This window comes from Hyperoodon ampullatus, assembly GCF_949752795.1.
Source record: "Hyperoodon ampullatus genome assembly, chromosome: 19".
Classification (NCBI taxonomy): domain Eukaryota; kingdom Metazoa; phylum Chordata; class Mammalia; order Artiodactyla; family Ziphiidae; genus Hyperoodon; species Hyperoodon ampullatus.
Genome location: NC_136932.1, coordinates 39135641 through 39154278, shown reverse-complemented (window position 1 = coordinate 39154278; position 18638 = coordinate 39135641). Strand labels below are relative to the sequence as shown.

At 57.6% G+C, this 18638-nt stretch overlaps 4 protein-coding genes across 4 annotated transcripts; all 4 read left to right on the top strand.

The window, feature by feature from the left end:
• Positions 1 to 1252: 1252 nt before the first annotated feature.
• SPEM2 (SPEM family member 2) lies at positions 1253 to 2995 on the top strand (the record flags this gene model as incomplete). Its single annotated transcript, XM_079724975.1, is given in 5 exon segments — positions 1253 to 1390; positions 1553 to 1627; positions 1758 to 2102; positions 2106 to 2907; positions 2910 to 2995. Coding segments are annotated over 5 exon segments (1446 nt in total).
• Positions 2996 to 3724: 729 nt separating this feature from the next.
• SPEM3 (SPEM family member 3) lies at positions 3725 to 7302 on the top strand (the record flags this gene model as incomplete). Its single annotated transcript, XM_079725562.1, is given in 8 exon segments — positions 3725 to 3862; positions 4011 to 4068; positions 4187 to 4437; positions 4669 to 4782; positions 4894 to 5830; positions 5833 to 6401; positions 6405 to 7265; positions 7267 to 7302. Coding segments are annotated over 8 exon segments (2964 nt in total).
• Positions 7303 to 9994: 2692 nt separating this feature from the next.
• On the top strand, positions 9995 to 11637 carry TMEM102 (transmembrane protein 102; the record flags this gene model as incomplete). The annotated part of the gene is made up of 2 exons (XM_079726075.1): positions 9995 to 10208; positions 10310 to 11637. 2 exons carry the CDS (start codon positions 9995 to 9997, stop codon positions 11629 to 11631), a joined length of 1536 nt encoding a protein of 511 aa, XP_079582201.1. The 3' UTR covers positions 11632 to 11637.
• Positions 11638 to 13755: 2118 nt separating this feature from the next.
• Positions 13756 to 17294, top strand: FGF11 (fibroblast growth factor 11; the record flags this gene model as incomplete). The annotated part of the gene is made up of 5 exons (XM_079725561.1): positions 13756 to 13948; positions 15610 to 15720; positions 15925 to 16028; positions 16650 to 16848; positions 17116 to 17294. The coding sequence occupies 5 exons, from the start codon at positions 13756 to 13758 to the stop codon at positions 17292 to 17294; spliced, it is 786 nt and encodes a 261-aa protein (XP_079581687.1).
• Between the last annotated feature and the right edge of the window lie 1344 nt (positions 17295 to 18638).

Below are 18638 nucleotides of genomic sequence, written 5' to 3'. Positions count from 1 at the left end.
CGAAGGGACTAGACCTCATCTTCCATACCAGATGGGTTCCTGGAATGTGAGCAGATAGGCCTTTTATGAATCACCCTGCTTCTCTGTTCATTTTCATTTGACTAACGTTATCGATCATTTTAAGCTGATTCCATTAAGTGGGTCTATATTGAGCACCTGCTATGTGTTTGGAGTCTTGATGGAAAATGCCCACTGGCTGTTTCTATTTCTTTCTTTCTTTTTTTTCTTTTTGGCCATGCAGTGTGGTTTGCAGGATCTTAGTTCCCTGACCAGGGATTGAACAGGGGCCCTCAGCAATGAAAGCGCGGATTCCGAATCACTGGACCTCCCGGGAATTTCCTGTTCCTCTATATCTGTTGAGATGTTCATTGTGCAAACAAAATGACTTGAGATTCCCCAGGGACCACTTTCAGAGACCCCAGCAATGAACCCGGTTTATAATAGTAGATTCCTTTTGTCATATCAACAGTTAGATCTATTTTGTGCTTTGTGAATTTCATGTGGTTTTCTTAAGACAGCAGCTAACCGTTTTTCAACTCAGAGGGTTGGCTCAGTGGGAGGGCAGTTGGTTAGGAAGGACAGAAACCATGGTTGGGGGTGGTCTCTGGCAAGGATGGCAAACCCTTGCTCTGAAGCGAAGGGGCCAGTGGGCTCAGTGACCACCAACACCTAAGGCTGCAACCCCTGGCCAGGAAGGGGTGGGTATGGTGGGTATAGAGGGGTTATGACAGGGAAATGGGCAGGACAAGGAGGGGATGGTGCAGTGGGGGGACCCCAGAGGGGACTCTTAACTGTCACTCATCCATCTAGTCACCCTCGCTGCTGGCCCCAAGCAGGCGTGGGTGGGGAATCCCAACAGGCTACATAAGCTTCCATAATGTCTTGAACAATGAAATGGAGGAAATCCTATATGCATGATCCAGTCACTATGAAGACTGTCTCTCATCTGTAGCAACCATGCTTGCAAATCAAGTTAAGCAAGGCCCCATGGAGACAGAAGGACAGACTGAACTCTGGGGACTAGGCTCCATGTAGTGGGAGCCGAGGGCAGAGATGGCCATATAAAGGGCCAGCTGAGTGGATGAAAGATTGGCCACCTCCGCACTGTGACTCCCTGCAACGTGCCTCATTATGACCATGCTCCCTCACCTGTTGGTGGGTGTCCCCAGGTCCTGGCATGAGTGCAGTGTGGGTCAGGGCCAGTGGCGGGGGGGGTGGTCCGTGGCCCAGGTGGCCCTAGGACCACCCCACCATGGAAAACCGGCTCTGGTATGACAACCTGGGGTGCTGCCATCAATACCAAGAAAGTACCCAGAATGCGGAGGACTTCCTACTCCTGCTGCTGGGCCTTGTCATTCTTGTCAGCATTGGGATCAGCATGGCAACTATGGTCAGCAATGGTTGGGGACCACCAGTAGGGGTGAAGAGGGCTGAGGGTGGGAACCAGCTGCAGCCTGCACCTCCGTCTGCAGGAACGGTCTTGGCTGGGAGGGGGGGTGAGGGTAGAGAGCCTGGCCTTCATTTTCACCCACCCCACCCCACCCCACGCCAGATATGGCATGGGCTCCCGAATGCCTTAGACAAGACCATCTATTGGATTAATCAGAAAAGTAAGTACAGAAGACAGGTAGGGGGCACCCCGCCCCCACCATTCCCAGGGCCCTAGAAACCCAGGCCCCCAGGTTCCCAACCCTGAACTCTTCTGACAGTTGCCCTGCCCTCACGGACTTTCGCCTCCCCCATATGAAATCTCGCAGGCTTGTGAAAGTTCCCCCAACCATCCTCCAGCCAAGGCCCAAGATGTCCACATCCACTGCACCCTGGACCCTGTGGAAGTGAGAATGGCCCGGCCCACTTGCTACTCCTCGTCCTCCTACCGTCATCTCTGCAACCGTAGCCGCAGCTGCAGCCGCCGCCCCTGCAGCCACCAGCGGAGGCCGAAGAACCGCAAACAATTCCCCTACAGCCGCTCAGGCTTCCGTAGGCCGCGTCGCAGCCACGGGATGTCACAGCTGCGGCAGATGCCCTCCTTTGATCGGGAGGACCCGGACTCCTACCTGGAGGAGGAGGATGACCTTTTCTTCCCACAACCCAAGTACCCGTAGGGGTGCTGGGGAGGGCTCTACCAGCACATGGGCCTGCCTTCCAACGTGGGCCTCTGGGGCCGCCAGGGTGGAATCCTGGCCAGCCTGCCACCACCCTGTCTCTACCTGTCGCCCGAGCTGCGCCACATGCCCAATCGTGTGGAGGCCAAGTCCGAGCTAAGGCTGCAGTCCTTCCGGGCCCCCTGCTCACCAGCCCGCATCTGGGGCAACGTGGAGGCTGACCAGTGGACCTCATCTCCACCACCTCCCCGACGGCTGCCCCCTAACCCCTCGTGGGTCCCTGGGGGGCACAGCACTCACCCCTCAAGGGGCCAGCTCCCGTATGACTCCTGGGATCAGCGGCGGCGTGGTCTGGAGGGCTCTGAGCCTCCATCCGCTCTGGTGCCTCGGGGCTGCTGGCCCGAAGCCTGGCAGCGCAACTCCCCCCCGGCCCACGGACGGAGCCTCCCCAGCTGTGCTCACAGCCAGCCCAACCACAGCCTGCACCCCTCCACGGGACACTTGAACTACTCCCAGGATCCCCACGAGGTGTGGCGCCGGGCAGCCGAATGGGCCGGGATGCTGCCCGTGTGGCGCCCTCTGGCCACCTCCGCCTCCCTCACAGTGCTGGCCGAGGCCTCGTACCAGCGGGCCCCGGCTCCCAGCTCAGCGCTGCTCCTCCGCCCCTCCCAGCCCCTGCCCGATGTCCAGGCTACCGAGCACCGTCCACCCCCGCCCACCTTCATGCCACTCAGCCGGAACCCGGGGGGCAATGCCAACTACCAGGTGTATGACAGCCTGGAGCTGAAGCGGCAAGTGCAGGAAGCCAAGCGCGGGCCAACTCGCTGCTACCTTCCACCTCGGCCTCGAGGCCCTCTCTGCATGGGAGCCAGACTGGGAAAATGAACTGACCAGCAGCAAGTGGGGGCGGGGGCGGGGGGTGGCAGGTCATGGAGAGAGGAAGAAAGAGCACCAGAGTCCAGGAAACATTGGTGGTCTGTGGCTTGGAAGCGCCACTCCTTCTGCCAGCCTGGGTCCCTGCCCTCGGCTTCCTGCAATAAGAAGCTAAGGCTGCCTGGGTCCCTGCCCTCGGCTTCCTGCAATAAGAAGCCAGTGTCCCCTTCTTGGCCTAAGGGTCCCCTTGGTTTAGTGGCCACAGTCCTGCCAGCAGGCCCCTCCTGGTCCTATACCATGCACTAAGTAGATCTGCAGCTGCAGACTCCAAACCACTGGTCTCTGGGCACCTCCTCTGTGTCTCAGCTGTCCCTGTCCCCAAAAAGCCTCATACAAGAAGCTGCTTCCAAACTGGGAGGTTCCACATGTGGGCAGGTCCAGCTCCACGCCCAGTGAAGGGCATGAAGAAGGCTGAGGCTCTGGACTCCAGCCAGGCCTTCCGCAGGGCTCTGAGGCCAAGGTCTTCCTAGTCTCAGGAGGGGCCAAGAGATGGAATGTGTCATTTGAACAAGTGAGTCAGCGGGCGGTGAGCGAATGATTGACCGCTCGAGGGGAGGTGTGCCAGCCTCCGGGCCCTGTTTGACTGTCCAGGCTCAGCTTACCTGACCCTGGTAACCAGGGAATGCCATGGCTCCCAGTGAATATATGGAGGCCAGGGGGCCCAGGCAGTCCTGGGACCCCTGACCATGGATGAGCAAACCCACTACCGAGCCCAGCTGTGCTCTGGCACCAACCCCAGGAAATGCCAGGACCTAGGAGACTCAATTCTTCTGATCCTGGTCAGCTTCATCTTTCTCAACGTGGAGATCAAAGTGGTGACTCTGGTCAGGGCAGGATCTGGGCAGCGGGGTTGGGGGAGCCCTGGGGTCTTGAAGGGGCTGAGGTGGGAGGGCTGCTGGGGTGTGGCCGGACAAGGGTTGGATTTCAGGGCTCACCCTGCTCCCGGCCTCCCCCTTCCCCTGCTTCCCTCAGCTCTGGAGGCACCTGAAGAGATCCTTGCGGGCACTTTTCCACTATATTTTCCCCAAAGGTGAGTGGGCGCCAGCGTGGGCTCAGGGGATGTGGGCCTGTCCCCTTTCTTCTAGCCCTGCCTTGATTCTCAGCCCCTCAGGAACCCAGGCCCTGTTCCATCTCGCCTTTCCCCGCAGACAAGCAAGCCAGCTGTGTAGGTAGCCATCGCATGTGCATGCGCTGCTCCGTGGATCCCAAGAACCTGTGCTCAAGAGTTTCTTCCCGCTTCCACCATCGCCCAAGCTTCCTGCTCGGGCACCCAAACCACCTTGACTCCTGGATACCAGACACAAATGATGAGAAGGCTTCTAAGTGCTGCTGGATGCCACCTCAGTGTGGACACGCTGGGGCTTCCACGGAGGCTCCACGGGGACTGTGGAAGGAGGGGGTAGTGGGAGCTGGGGATGCCCCTCCGGTCACAGCCTTAAAGTCCCAAGCCACCTTTTACTCCAGGTAAGAGACATCTTCCAAGCTCCGCAGGATGAGCAAGGTGGACGTGGTTCCACTCCGCCTGCCCCAAGAGAGCAAGACTAAGACCCCAGACTATGACTCAGCCCAGGCCCCAGCCCGGGCCCAGACCCGCCCCCCAGTTCAGCTCCCTGTGCATGCTCCTTCCAAGGCCCAGACCTTCTCCTCAGCCCAACCCCCTGAGCACAGCACCCCCCAGGCCGAGACCTGCTCCCGAGGCCACGCCCATGAGCACACTTCCGCCCAGGCCCAGGCCTTCTCCCTAGTGCACCCCACTGGGAACACTCCTGCCAAGGCCCAGAACTTCTCTTCCACCCACCCCTCTGAGCACGCCCCACCTCAGGCCCAGACTTGCTCCACGTTCCACCCCCCTTAGCACACCACCCCCAAGGCCCAGACCCCCTCCCCAGCCCTCACCCCTGAGCACAGCCCTGCCCAGGTCCATGGCCCTGAGCATACCTCAGCCCATACCCCAGCCCAGGCCCAAGCCCAGGTCCCCTCATATGCCTCAGCCCAGTCCCTGGGCCACACTTCTGTCTGCACCCTGACCCATGCTCATCTGACCTATACCCATGCCACCACTCTGGTCCCTCCCCCAACTTCTGCCCCTGCTACTACTCCTGCCCTAGCCCCTACACCAGCCCCTGTCCCGATCTCTGCCACAACCTCTGTCCCAGCGCTGGTCATGTCCCTGACGACCACTCCAGTCCCTTCCACCACCCCTACCCCCATCCTAGATTCTATTCCCTCTACCTTGTCTGCCTTCAGCCAAGGCCTCTCCTCCGGCCATGTGGTCTATGATGCCCGCAGGGTAAAGCAGAACTTATTCCATGTGTGTCCCCCTCAGAACTCTGGGTATTCCAGAAAGGACGTGGGTACCCTCTCCAGGCCCCAAGAGGGGCATGGTCTGGTGAGCTCTGGTACAGCTGAGCAAACACTGAAGCAATGTAGTGGGGACAGTGCCAAGCCCTCCACAGGATCCATACTGGGTTACCTGGAGTTGGGGAATATGGAATGGAAGATCTCAAATGATGCCAAAGACAAATTTGTACAGTCCAAGACCTTCCCTTTCTGTAGCTTCCATCCTTGCAGGTCTGAGAAGAGAAACACGGACCCCCAGACTCCAGTCTACCCCAAATTCCTGGTGTACTCCAAGGATGCTGCACCTTCTCAACCTTGCTTCCATTCTCCGACGAGTGACCAGAGCTCACCATGCACCATGCCTCCACCATGCACTCTTTCTTTGCCTCTTGTTTCTCCCAGATCCTTTGTCCTTCATCAACACAGCAACCACCAGAAGCCCTCAACCTTAATACAACCCCCACCTTTCCCCCAACCTCCAAGTCTCCTCAGTCTGTCCTCTCTCCCCAGGGCCCCATCCCTCCCCAGTTATCCACTACTTCCCAAACCCCAAACCAGCCCCAACCCCCTGAACTTCATGAGAGTCTAGACCTCAACCAAGGCTCTGTCCTCCATAGGACCCCAGGCCCTTCAAAAGACTGTAGAGTTTCCAGAAACCCAGGCCTTACCCCAAATCCAGGCCTCCACAAGAACCCAGGCCTTATCCAAGACCCAAGCCTCCACAAGAACCCAGACCTTGCTCAAGATCCAGGCCTCCACAAGCTTCCAGGCCTTACCCAAGACCCTTACCTCTGCAAGAATCCAAGCCTTTCCCAACACTCTGAACTTCAGAAGAATCCAGTCATTACCCAAGATTCTGGCTCCCAGAAGATCTTAGGTTCTACTCGAGATGGACGTTTCTTTAAAAGCCCATATCTCACCCAACCCTCTGGTCTCCACAAGAACACATCATTTCTCCAAACTTCTTACATTCAGAGGAGCTCAGGCTTTATGCATGATTCTGGAGTCTATAGGAATCTAGAATGAAACCAAGAGACTGTACTCTATAGTCAAGAGCTCTCCCAAAAAACTGGCTTCCATAATATCCCACACCCTTCTCAAGATTCTGGATGTGACAAGAGTACAGGTAATGCCCAAGATTCAGGAGTCTGCAGGAGCCAAGACCTTACTCAAGATTCTGACCTCCATAAGAATCCAGGCCTTACCCAAGCCACTGAAGCCAAAAGGAGATGTGGCCTTACCCAAGATGCCGGAATTTACAGGAGCTCAGAACATACCCATGACCCTAACTTCCACAAGGACTCAGGAATTAATCGAGATCCTGGCCCCCATAAGCGTCCAGCCCTTACTCAAGACTCTGGCTTATCCAAGAGATCAGGCCTCCATAACAACTCATGCCTTATCCCAAATCCTGGCCTCCACAAGAACCCTCTAGGAACTGACTCTGTCCAAGTTTTGGGCCCACATCAGACCCGAAAGTCATTTATATCTGAGGCAGTTCCTCGAAAGGAGGATGCAGGGCAGCACATACCATGGACTTCTGTCCCACCCAGTCATGACTCCTGCTCTGCCAAGGCTCAGGTGGCCTACGATGACCTGCAAACCTTCTCAGAGGCACCTGTACTGATTGAGCTGCAATCATCCTCCCGGCGAGCAGGCAGCCAAGACTGGGTGTACCAACCCATGGATACAGTTCCTCCAGCCTGCCAGAACTATCGCCAGATGTCTACGCCTCCCAAAACCAGCTGCAAGCCCTACTGTCCTGGGTCAGGCACCCGGCTAGGGCATGTGGTCTTTGACGCCCGCCAGAGACAGTTCAGAGCAGGCGGGGACAAGTGCAAAGCTCTGTCTTCCAGGCGCCTTCACCGAGAGACATCCAACAACTCACCGGAGACCATCAAGGAGTGGGGATATCAGCGTGTGATGAGAAACTTAGAAAAAGAGGGGACAGATAAGCATGAGGAATAAAGAGACAAGAGAAGTGTTCTGTGGTTGTTTGAGGACATCCACCCCCCCAGCCCCATCCCACAGGGCCTGATGAGGACCTAAACTATCCCTGCTTTCCCTCCATCGCTGTCTAGCTAAATCCGTTATCCCCAAGGCCCTAGAGCTGCATTGTCAATTACAGTAGCCACTAGCCACATGCCTATTAGAATGTAAATTAGTTAAAATTAAGGAAAATTAATTCTGTTAAAAATTACGTTAAAAAGTTAAAAATTCTCTTCCTCAGGGAACAGAATTTCCCTGGCATCCAACTCTGTTCCCTGGTGGTCCAGTTGTTGGGACTTGGCGCTTTCACTGCTGTGGCTGGTGTTCAATCCCTGGTCGGGGAACTCAGACCCTGCAAGCTCCATGGCTTGGCTAAAAAAAAAAAATTCTGGGCTTCCCTGGTGGCGCAGTGGTTGGGAGTCCGCCTGCCGATGCAGGGGACGCGGGTTCGTGCCCCGGTCCGGGAGGATCCCACATGCCGCGGAGTGGCTGGGCCCGTGAGCCATGGCCGCTGAGCCTGCGCATCCGGAGCCTGTGCTCCGCAGGGGGAGCGGCCACAACAGTGAGAGGCCCGCGTACTGCAAAAAAAAAAAAAAAAAAAAAAAAATTCTGTTCCTCAGTGCCATGATCTTCTAAGTGCTCGGTAGCCACAGGGAGCTAGTGACTACTGTATTGGACGGCACAGATTTAGAACATTTCCATCATCATGGAAAATGCTATTGGAGAGCAGTGCTTTAGAGTTTAGAGCAATTTTCCTTTCCCTGTCACCCACCCCCGGCATCTTAAAGCTCCCCCAGAGCCCAGAGAACTTAGTTCTTTTTAGGGTGGCTCAGAAGCCACCCTCTGGGGAGGAGGTAAGATGTAGGGATGGGCACCCAATGCCTGATTTCCCCAGACTGTGAGAAAGAGCCCAGGCTTCAGTTTTCCTCATCTGGTCTCTTGGGTCACGACCAGATGTATGGAAACTTGCCTCCCCCGTTCTGGGCTGTGTTTGGGGCTCTTGGTTACTGAGGGAGAAGACCTCTCTTTGTCAGTGACTAGGAAACCTTGTGTTTTAGGCTCTCCAAATTGAGCCCTGGATTCTGAGGGTCCCCTCCTTCATAGGCCTCTAATTTTTTTCGAGGTGTCTCCACTTAATTTTCTTGCCCATGGACTTAGGCCTAGTTCACTGTGGAGACAGACCCCTGGGAAAAAGGAATGTAAGAATTCCTGGTCCAGTATGCATTGGTCTAATCTGTGAGCGTGTCTCTGGTGTCCTATCTTTCTGTCCTATTATTCTGGCTCCTAGTTTCATCCTGGACTTAAGCTGTGTCCATGATAGCACTGGTCGCTGAAAGCCATTTCCTTCCCCTGATAATTTTTCATTGCCCTGCCCTAGCCCAGCTGGGGTTTCCTCTGGACTTGATTTTCAGTCCTGATAACTCTTCTGTATACACACATAAGCTGCGAGATTCCAAAGTGTTTTCCCTGCCACCACTTGTGTGTCTGAGGTGGGCAACACTAATATGTCCCTTCCCTGAGTCAGATGTCCATCCCTGGGTCACTACGTGCACACTATCGGTGTGTTCTTGTGTAATGTTACCACCACCGATTCCAAGGAGATACGTCCCAGCTGGAGAGCCCATTTCCAACACCTCTCAGGCTCAGCTCTGACCTTGGACAAGTCATGTGCAACCTTTCTAGGCTTGCAGTCTCATCTCTATATGAAGTTATAATTGCATGCAAGAACCCTTCTAGATTAAAATGACCAGGGCGCCTCTACTCCCAAGTGAGATGTAGAGTCCCCTATTTCTCCGCATGCCCTAGTGTATGCCCCTCATTATTGTTTGCTATTCAGATCCATCCTATTAGGCCTCTGTTCTAACCCCAAGGAGTGTTTGTGCGGTTGACCTGGCCTTGTAAAGACACAGAATAGTTTATCATAAAGACACAGAATAGTTTATCTCCATAGAAACTACAACTTCCATCAGGCACTACTTCAACGGAACAGGAAAGGATGTGGGGGCGTGGTCCCAACGCCCTGGTAGCTTTGAAGACAAACTACAACTCCCAGGATAGCCGCGAGATCTCTGCAGAGCGAAAGGAGTGATTGAACTCTGACTGGAGGCCGGGCTGGTCCGGAACCACCCCGACAGTCTCCAGAAAGGGGCGTGGTTATAATTTAGGGGCGTGGCCTTGCAGGCAGCAGGAAGAAGTTACCTGTTGAATCTTCCTATCCATTCTCTTCCCAGCCTTTGTAGCTAACCCTAAGAGGGAAGCCGCAAACCACTAGTCTCCTCTGAAAAAGAGGTAAGGGGACGTAGACAAGGGGCAGCGAAGGAGGCTATTGCATTCCTTAGGAGGGGCCAAACAGCTACTTTCTACCTGCTGAGTCAGGTGAACCGTTCCATGGGGGCGGGGACCAGCATATGAGAAAAGGGCAAGGATGGAGGAGGTATTTATTTGTTCGCTTTCAAGACTAAATTTAGGGCCTTTCGTCTGCAGACCCATTGGCGGACTGTGTCTTGGGAACCCTCTTGGCCTCTGGAAGAGAAAAGAACGGGGGCCAGTTTTCCGCAGCAAAAGGAACGGCCCGTCTGGGCTTCCTTCCGTCTGTGTATTTCCTAGCCCCCAAACGACAGAGCCATATGGCTTCCGCGGTCTGGGGGAGTGCTCCCTGGTGGGGCCCACCGCCCCCAGCCCCAGCCCGGCCGCTCACGGACATCGACTTCTGCTCTGGGGCGCAGCTGCAAGAACTAACCCAGCTGATCCAGGAGCTGGGTGTGCAGGCGAGCTGGAGTGACGGTCCCAAGCCAGGACCAGATCTCCTCCAGGCCAAGGACTTTGTTTTCTCTTTGCTTGGTAAGTAACCCTCCCAGCCTTCGGGAACTTGCAGCTCTCAGCTCCGCCTCACCCCGCCCCGGCTCTGGATCACGCCTTTACGATCCCTTCTCTTTCCTTAGGTCTCGTTCACCGCCGGGACCCTCGCTTTCCTCCTCAGGCAGAGCTCTTGCTGCTTCGTGGCGGGATTCGCGAGGGCTCCCTGGATCTGGGGCCTGCGGCTCTAGGTCCCTACGCTCGGGGACCTCACTACGACGCCGGCTTCACACTCCTGGTGCCCGTGCTTTCGCTAGATGGCACTGGGCAGGAGCTGCAACCGGACGTGGGATCCTGTTACGCATGGCTCTTCCTCCCAGAGCAGGTACGCGGAACCTCGGTCCGGGAGGCATGGCAGGATTGCCTAGGACCCCCAGTCCCAGGAGGACGTGATTCGATCCACCCAGCCCAAAGCAAAGAAACTCCCAAGGATCCGCAAATCTCCGTGGACCAGCTACACGGTGACGTCACTGAGCCTGAGGCACACGAGTCTTTGGAAAACTCACCTAGTAATGTTTCAGTGCCAGAATTGCCTCAACAAGACGTAACCGATGTTGACTTTCCCTCACCACTGAAAAAAACGAATGGTGACGTCACCAAAGCAGCCGACGTTAGCCCAGTGCTACAGCCGTCGGAGGCTCCGGAGGCATGGCCCACATTGTGCCCCGCCCAGGTGGCTGCCTGGTTCTTTGCTTCGCTGGCTGCGGTCGCTGAGTCCCTGTTTCCGGTCCCGGGTGCCCCGCGCTTGGTCCATGCAGCTCGCCACGCGGGGGTCACCACCATCCTCCTGGCTACGCCCGGGCCCCCGCGCCGCCTCCTGCTTTTCGACTTGATCCCCGTGGTGTCCGTGGCCGGCTGGCCCCAGGGGGCTCGGAGCCACTCGTGGGCCGGCCCGCTGGCCTCAGAGTCGTCTTCCTTCTACCTGGTGCCCGGCGGCGGCGGCACAGAGCGGCCGGACGCCTCCGGCTGGCAGCTCTGCTTCGCCCGCCAAGAGCTGGCGCTCAAGACGCGCATACCCGTCCCCCTGCTGCAAGCGCACGCGGCGGCCCAGGCGCTGCTGCGCCCGCTGGTGGCCGGGACTAGGGTCGCGGCGCCCTACCTCCTGCGGACTTTGCTCTACTGGGCGTGCGAGCGGCTGCCCGCGCTCTATCTGGCGCGACCCGAGAATGCGGGCGCCTGCTGCCTCGGGCTGCTGGATGAGCTGGGCCGGGTGCTCGAGGCCGGGACGCTGCCCCACTATTTTCTGAGTGGCCAAAAGCTCCGTGCGGGGGACGGCGCCGCTTCGCTGCTCGGGGCGTTGGCCCTGCTTCGCAGGGACCCTGCTTGCGCCCTGCGCGCCGCTGTGGAAGAGGCCAAGGCTGCACGCAAGGGGGGCGGCTTAGCCGGCGTGGGAGGCGGGGCCCATTAAAGACGCTGTTCCTACTAACCTGGAATGTGTTTCTGTTGGCCAGCGGGATGTGGAGGGGACTGCTCTCCCCTCACCTGGGAGACAGGCTGAGCGCCTTGGGCCCGAAGAGCCCGTTCTAGAAGGCCTCCTCGCCGGTTCCTCCGCTTCCTCCCACCCTCCTCCCGCCCCATCCCTGGCACAGGTCGTTCCATTCTGGCCTCTCCACTTTCCAAATCTGTGGCCAGCACCCCTCCCACTCCGGTGCAGCCTCTGGCATCCATCTCCCGCCAGTTCTTATGGTCTTTTCTCTTAGGAGTCAATAGGGATGGGGGTAATATACTTGCTGAAAAAACGTGTAAAGGAGAAAGGTATGGAGACCAGGGACTGACCAATTTGTCTCACACAAAAGCAGAGACATTAAGGAGGCCGGATTTCACCCCAGGCTAGACCTCACCACCACCGCTATCTCTTCAGTTATTACCCCCACCTTCCTCATCCAGTTCTGTCCTCCATCCCGGGCAGTAGGGTCCCTTTCTCCATTCTCGGGGCATCCGCCATTCCATCTATCTAAGCCCAACCTCTCCCCCCATCCAGAGTTCCATTCAGTGGAGTCGCCTCCTTGTCACTCCTCCTCTGAACCCCGAGACATGCGAGACATGCGGCCTTGCCTCGGCTCCGCCTGTCTCTAAGACCGTCGCCACTCCCTGCCTCCAAGGAACCCCGGGGTTCCGCCCGCCCAGCTTCACCCCCCGCCTCTTTCCTGGCGTCTCCGCCCCCTGCCCCGCCCCCGGGCCGGCTCTCGGAGGAGGGGGGAGCTGCTGTCGCCGCCGCCGCCTCAGCTTCCCACAGCCGCTACCGCTGCCGCCGCTGCCGCCGCTCCGCTTGGTCCAGCCGCCAGGCCCAGTGCTCACTTGGCCAGACCAGGGCGCTCTGCGGAGACACCCTCACTCCTTCCTGGGGTCCGGGACGCCTAGCCGAGCGTGGGGGAAGCTCCGCTTGCGGGGTACAGGGAGGGAGGAGCCTGGAACCGGAGCCAGCGCCAGCCGTCCCCGGATCGACAAGACAGGACAGGTTGAGGGGCGTCGGGGAAGGAAGAGGGGGTGCTACAGGCAGTCCCGGGGAGGACAAGGAAGCCCTGTCGCAGAAAGCTCTGATGCGCTCTGACTTATAGCGGGTCTGTTCACATTTGGGGACCCGTGACAACGTGGGTGCACTCCTCTCTCGGGGGGCTGGTTGGATTGGAGGGCGTGGGATCTAAACAGCACCAGCTGTCCCCGAGGAAATTAGGGGCTGCCAGAAAAAAACAAAAAGGCCGAAAACCTATGCTCCTTATTCCGAGGTGACAGAGGGCCCTCCAGACAACCACCTGGTGTAACCACTAGGAAGGGCGGACTTGGAGGTGACTTCAAAAGGAGTGGATGGTAACAAGGTGAGGAAAGGGGCTCAGCAGCTGGAACGCTGTGCCACTAGAAATGGGGGTGACTTGGTAAAAAGCGGTATCGTCCAGAGACAGGGTCTGGGAACCTCTTCTTGCTGATTGGCGAGAGTCTGGATATTTCAAGGCATAGTTTTTTGGGGATTTCAGTGAAAAAACGTGGGGGATTCTTCAGTTAGAGGGTGGCAAAGGAAAAGACACCAAGGTTGGGTTCTTCCTAGACACTGGCAGCACCCCATCAGGGGTGGGGAGAGCTAATATCCCCAAAGCTAAGGACCCACACCCTTAAAATTACAAGAGTGGCTTTGGCAGGAGTGCAGGGCCCGGAAATAGGGTGGAAAGGTGCCTGGGGATATTGGAACCACATCCTGGAAAATTTGAGGGTCTTGGCTTTGGGATAGTGTTAGTGGGGGACAGGGACACTGGAGATCAGAGAAGGGGAGTTTTCTATGGGGGGCAAAGGTCGAGGGTGGGGTCAACTGAGAGGTACATAGGCTGCTGGGTCTGGTGAAGCTAGCACGAGGCCCAAGGGTGGGAGCTGGTGCCTGGGGTGGGGGTCGTCTAGGGCTTATCCTCAGGTCCCGTGGGTGAGGCGGCGAGTCGGACCGGAGAGTCAAGAGCATGTCCTGGTGAGCTAGCGGGCTTCTCCGGGGGGGCCCCAGCGCGCTCCGGGAGACTGCCGGTTTTGGGGTGTCTCCTCCCGGGGCGCCATGGCAGCACTGGCCAGCAGCCTGATCCGGCAGAAGCGGGAGGTCCACGAGCCCGGGGGCAGCCGGCCCGTGTCGGCGCAGCGGCGCGCATGTCCCCGCGGCACCAAGTCCCTTTGCCAGAAGCAGCTCCTCATCCTGCTGTCCAAGGTGCGACTGTGCGGGGGGCGGCCCGCGCGGCCGGACCGCTGCCCGGGTGAGTGGCTGGGGCGGGGTCTCCGGGCCGGGGGTCTCTTTGCCTGGGAGGTTGAGGCCAGGGACTCGGAAGAGCGGGGCCCGACTGACGGGGGCTCCCCGAAAGTGAAAGGGGGTGGGCCTGGACCACAAACTCTCGGCCAGACGATGCCTCAGTTTCCCTTCTCTCTCGCCCATAACCCCGAGTCTCCTTGCTTTCGAGGGCAAGGGGAAGGCTTGAGGGGCTAAGCCTGGTGCCCCGAAGCCTGGCAGCTCCCGCTCGCCCCCCCCTCCCAACACAGGAGTCCCCACCCCCACCATCCTCTGCCTACGTGCGGTCTCTCGCGATTCTTTCAATGCCGAGCGGAGGGGTCTGGGGGTTCCGGACGCCTGGGTCACGCCGAGGGTTTCTGCGGCTCCGGCAGCCCCGCCCCCGCCCCGGTTCTCCCGCTCCTCCGAGCCTTGGCTCCGTTCCTCCTCGCCGAGCTTGCCTGGCTCGGTACCAATCTCCCCAGCTCTCCCCCGGGTGTCCTTGCAGCTACCTCGCCAGTCCGCCCCTCTGTGCGCCCTCCTCCCGTGACCTGCACTTCAAGAAGGGAGCTGGGCACTCCCCCATGACCGCCTACGCGACTCAGAAATAGGGTCCCACGGGCTCAGGGGACCCTCTGCCGCGAGGAACTCAGAGACACACTACACGGCTGGATACCCGCACGGAGACTGGGGGTCGTACCATCTACGAGGGGGTACCGGGAACTCGGCCGCAAGCGCCGGGGGAGGAGAGTTGTGAGGGTTAGCCTGTGGTCCCCGTCCAGGTGCGACAGGCGGGAAGTCCCTCTGGCCTCGCTCCCGCTCGCTCCCAGCTCCCCTAGGGGGAGACCCCCCCACCCCCCGCTGGCGTCCTCCTCCCCCCGCCGCCGGCCCTCCGCAGTGGTACGGTCCGCAGCCCACCCTTTGAGTGGGACCCAGCCCCCACGTGAGTCAGCCTGTCTCACCAGCTCCCTGGCCCCCTCCCCCATTTCCTTGGTTTGGTACCGAATATCCCCCATCCCAGGCGGGTTACCTGGCTGAAGGGGAGAGGCTGAGCCTCAGGGAGGGCTGGGCCCCCGCGAGCCAGCAGACTGACAGACAGACAGACAGACAGACAGATGGGTCAGTGTCAGACAGGCCGGCGCTGAGCCAAGGCGAGGCCCGTGCGAAGAGAGCGGCAGCCGCAGCAGCAGGTGCTGAGTCAGCGTCAGGCCCAGCCCCACCCCCACTCCTGAGGGGGCGCCCCTACCCTGGGGTCACCTTAATGCCCCCCACATTCGCAAACACACTGCCCCTTCAGCAGCTCTGCCTGTCTCCCTTTGTCCTTTGCGTTTCCATGTATCTCTCCCCTTCCTCTTCCTTCTTCTCCCCTCCCCCCATTCTGGTTGAGCTGTAGAGTAGGAATTAAGCCTTTAAATAAATTTCAATCAATTAAATTGAAAGCTGGTTAGAGGAAGCAGAAGGGACCCACACCCCAGTTTCCTCTGGAGTCAAAGAGAGGTGGGAGAGAGCTTGTTTAGAGGGTCAGGGAGCTGGGGCCGTGGGACCCTCTTCCTTCCCTCCATCCTCCTTTCTTTCTCCTCTGATCCCGCAAAGTGTAGCAATGTTTCTGGGAACAAAGATGTCATGTTCCAAGATGAATGTCTCTCTCTCCAGAGCCTCAGCTCAAAGGCATCGTCACCAAACTGTTCTGCCGCCAGGGTTTCTACCTCCAGGCGAATCCCGATGGGAGCATCCAGGGCACCCCAGAGGACACCAGCTCTTTCAGTGAGAGGGGAAGCCAGCTGCTGGATGGGAAGGGGGAGCGCAGACATAGGAGATGACAGTCCTATTGTGGCTTCAGGTTCTGTTGTTTTCAGTCTGGCTCTTTGACCCCGCAAAGGAAGAAGTAGAACTGGGACCAGAATTGAGGGGGGGCTCAGATGGGGATTGGAGGCTTGGGGTACTGATACCCCTTCTCTCCACCCCCAGCCCACTTCAACCTGATCCCTGTGGGGCTCCGTGTAGTCACCATCCAGAGTGCCAAGCTGGGTCACTACATGGCCATGAACGCTGAGGGGCTGCTCTACAGCTCGGTGAGACAAGGGGGCAGAGTGGCCTGGAGTCAAGGGACTCCCCTAGCTACAGCCTTCCCAACTACAGATATTTTGCAGCTCAGGGCTTCCTCTCGCTCCAGCTCTTGCCGACACCCTGTCCTCACTGCCCATTCCCAAGCACCTCCTCTAGTGTCCCTCCAATCCCTTCTCCTCGAATAGCCTCCTAAATACCTCCAGGCTCTTTGAATGTCCAACTCTTTCAACCTTTTAGGACCCCTGTGTCTTCTCCAACCTCCCCTAGACCTCATTATTACTCACTTCCCCAGAGTCATTCAGGATACTGGGGAAGGATTCAGGAACTCCTCCAAGCAGAAATTCCCTCCAGGTCCCCTGGATGGTGAGAGGTTGGAAGTAGAGCAGAGAGAAGTTATCTTCTTATCCCAGGCCCCCAGAAGTCTAGTTCCCGGCCCTCGGGGGCCACCAGACTCTTCCTCATCCTCCCTTTCTCCCAGTTCCTGAGTGGACTCAGAAGTTGGCTCTCCCAGTCTCAAACGTATGGATTATATCCTGCCTTGTTCTTCCCAGGGCTCCCTTCTGTTCAGTGATGTGTCTTTTTGTCTTTCTGTCTGTGTGTGCCTTTCTGGGTCTTTGTCTCCTCAGCCACATTTCACAGCTGAGTGTCGCTTTAAGGAGTGCGTCTTTGAGAATTACTATGTCCTGTACGCCTCTGCTCTCTATCGCCAGCGTCGTTCTGGCCGGGCCTGGTACCTGGGCCTGGACAAGGAGGGCCGAGTCATGAAGGGAAATCGAGTCAAGAAGACCAAGGCAGCTGCCCACTTTGTGCCCAAGCTCCTGGAGGGTGAGTATGGACCCCCAGGGAAGAGGTGGACCACATGGGACGGTATTGACCTTGACATGGACATTTAGTGACACACAGCTAAGGGGCTATAAGTGTTTTAAGAGGACACATGCTATGACAGGTCAAGCCAGGAAGGCTTTGGCCTTTGGAGGTTTGGGAAGCTCTCCTTCTGTGGGTTCCCAGAGGAGGAGTGTAGGGGAAGGAAGCCCTTTCAGAGCTCTCTTGGTGCCTAACTCTCCTTCCTGCTCCTCTCTCTCCCCTTCACAGTGGCTGTGTACCGGGAGCCTTCTCTCCACAGTGTCCCTGAGACCTCCCCTTCCAGTCCCCCTGCCCCCTGCCATGTAGTCCCCGGACTGGAGGCTCCCTGCACTCGCCACCACCACAGCCTGTCTCCCAGCCCTGCTTCTGGCCCTGCTGTCACCCCTGCTGCCACACTCATGCCCTGAGCAGCCAGGTCCCACCAGGTGCTCTACCCTGAGGGAGCCGAGGGGCCAGCCATGACTTCCGGGGCTGCTGAGACCCTTAGATCCTTGGGCCCGGGAAAGGGGTCAGAGAGGGGGATGTCTGAAAATCGTCCTGGCTGATCACTTCTTTCCTTCCACACTCGCACCCTCCAAAGCCTTTTCCCGAGATGGCGCGGGGGGTTCCAAAGCTGACAAAACCAGGGCATAAATCTTCCCCACCCCGGGCTCAGCCAGTTCCTGGAGCCCTTTGCCCTCTTCATGGCCACCAAGCCATAGATTTATAGGTCCACTGGAGCTCAGGATTAGTTTCCTTCTTTCACTGCTCCACCTTTTGCCTTGTTCCAGACAGGTTCTGGAACACCAGGCACCCCAGCCAGGGCCATTTCTGCACTCAGGGTCTGTGCTGGAACACAGACATGCTGCCAGGCTCTGTTCTGGATCCATCAGGCTTCTGTCCTTCACCCAGATGGACCCCTGGTTTCCAACTAGAGAGAGGCTGGATTTGGGCTCTGTCCAGCTGTTGGTCTCGGCCTGAATTGGGCCAGTCTCAGATCACCACAGGTTTAACTTTCTTACCCCAGAGACACACAATTCTAGAGCGTGGTGTTCTAGACACATACGGAGCCATACTTCCTTCTAAATCTCAGCTCTAGGACATAGACCACGACTCTCAGCCCTTCCCTCTAGGATGGAACTAGACCCTATATAGGCATGTTACTGCTCTAGAGTAAGAGTTCTAGACCCACGCTCCCACTTTCTCTAGTGATACCTGTTCAGCAGGAGCTCTGGAAAGGACCCAGCTATGATTCACAAAGAACTAAGTTCTGGATGGATCAAGAACCACTTCTTGTTTTCCCTAGACAATTTTCCAAAAATCTTATTCTTCCTATAGAATGCTAACCTTATTTTTTACATGCAATTTCTAGCTCCTGCAACTCAGCTGGGGTCCTGCCAGGGAACAGAGGCTGAGGAAGGGCAGAGGAGTTTTGGAAGGAATCCCTGGCTCATAGAAGGGCAGTTAGGATGGGAAAGTGGCCAGAACCATGGCATGACTGGACCTGTGCCTGGGTTGGGGGGGACATGAACACTTAGCTACCTCAGCAGGAATTCCTTCCAGGTCCCCTTTAAAGCTGAGGTCTTTAGGGTAACGGGTCTGGAATAAAAAAGACAAATGGGACATAGCTTTGACCCCCCTCAAATGAGGAGACACCAATTCAGCAATAAGTCCCACCCTTCTCCCTTACAGGTCAGGCCAAGGAGGGTGAGGGCCTCTTGGTCTCTAGACCTCATACACCCCTCCAGCTTCTAACTGAATAGAACTTGCTT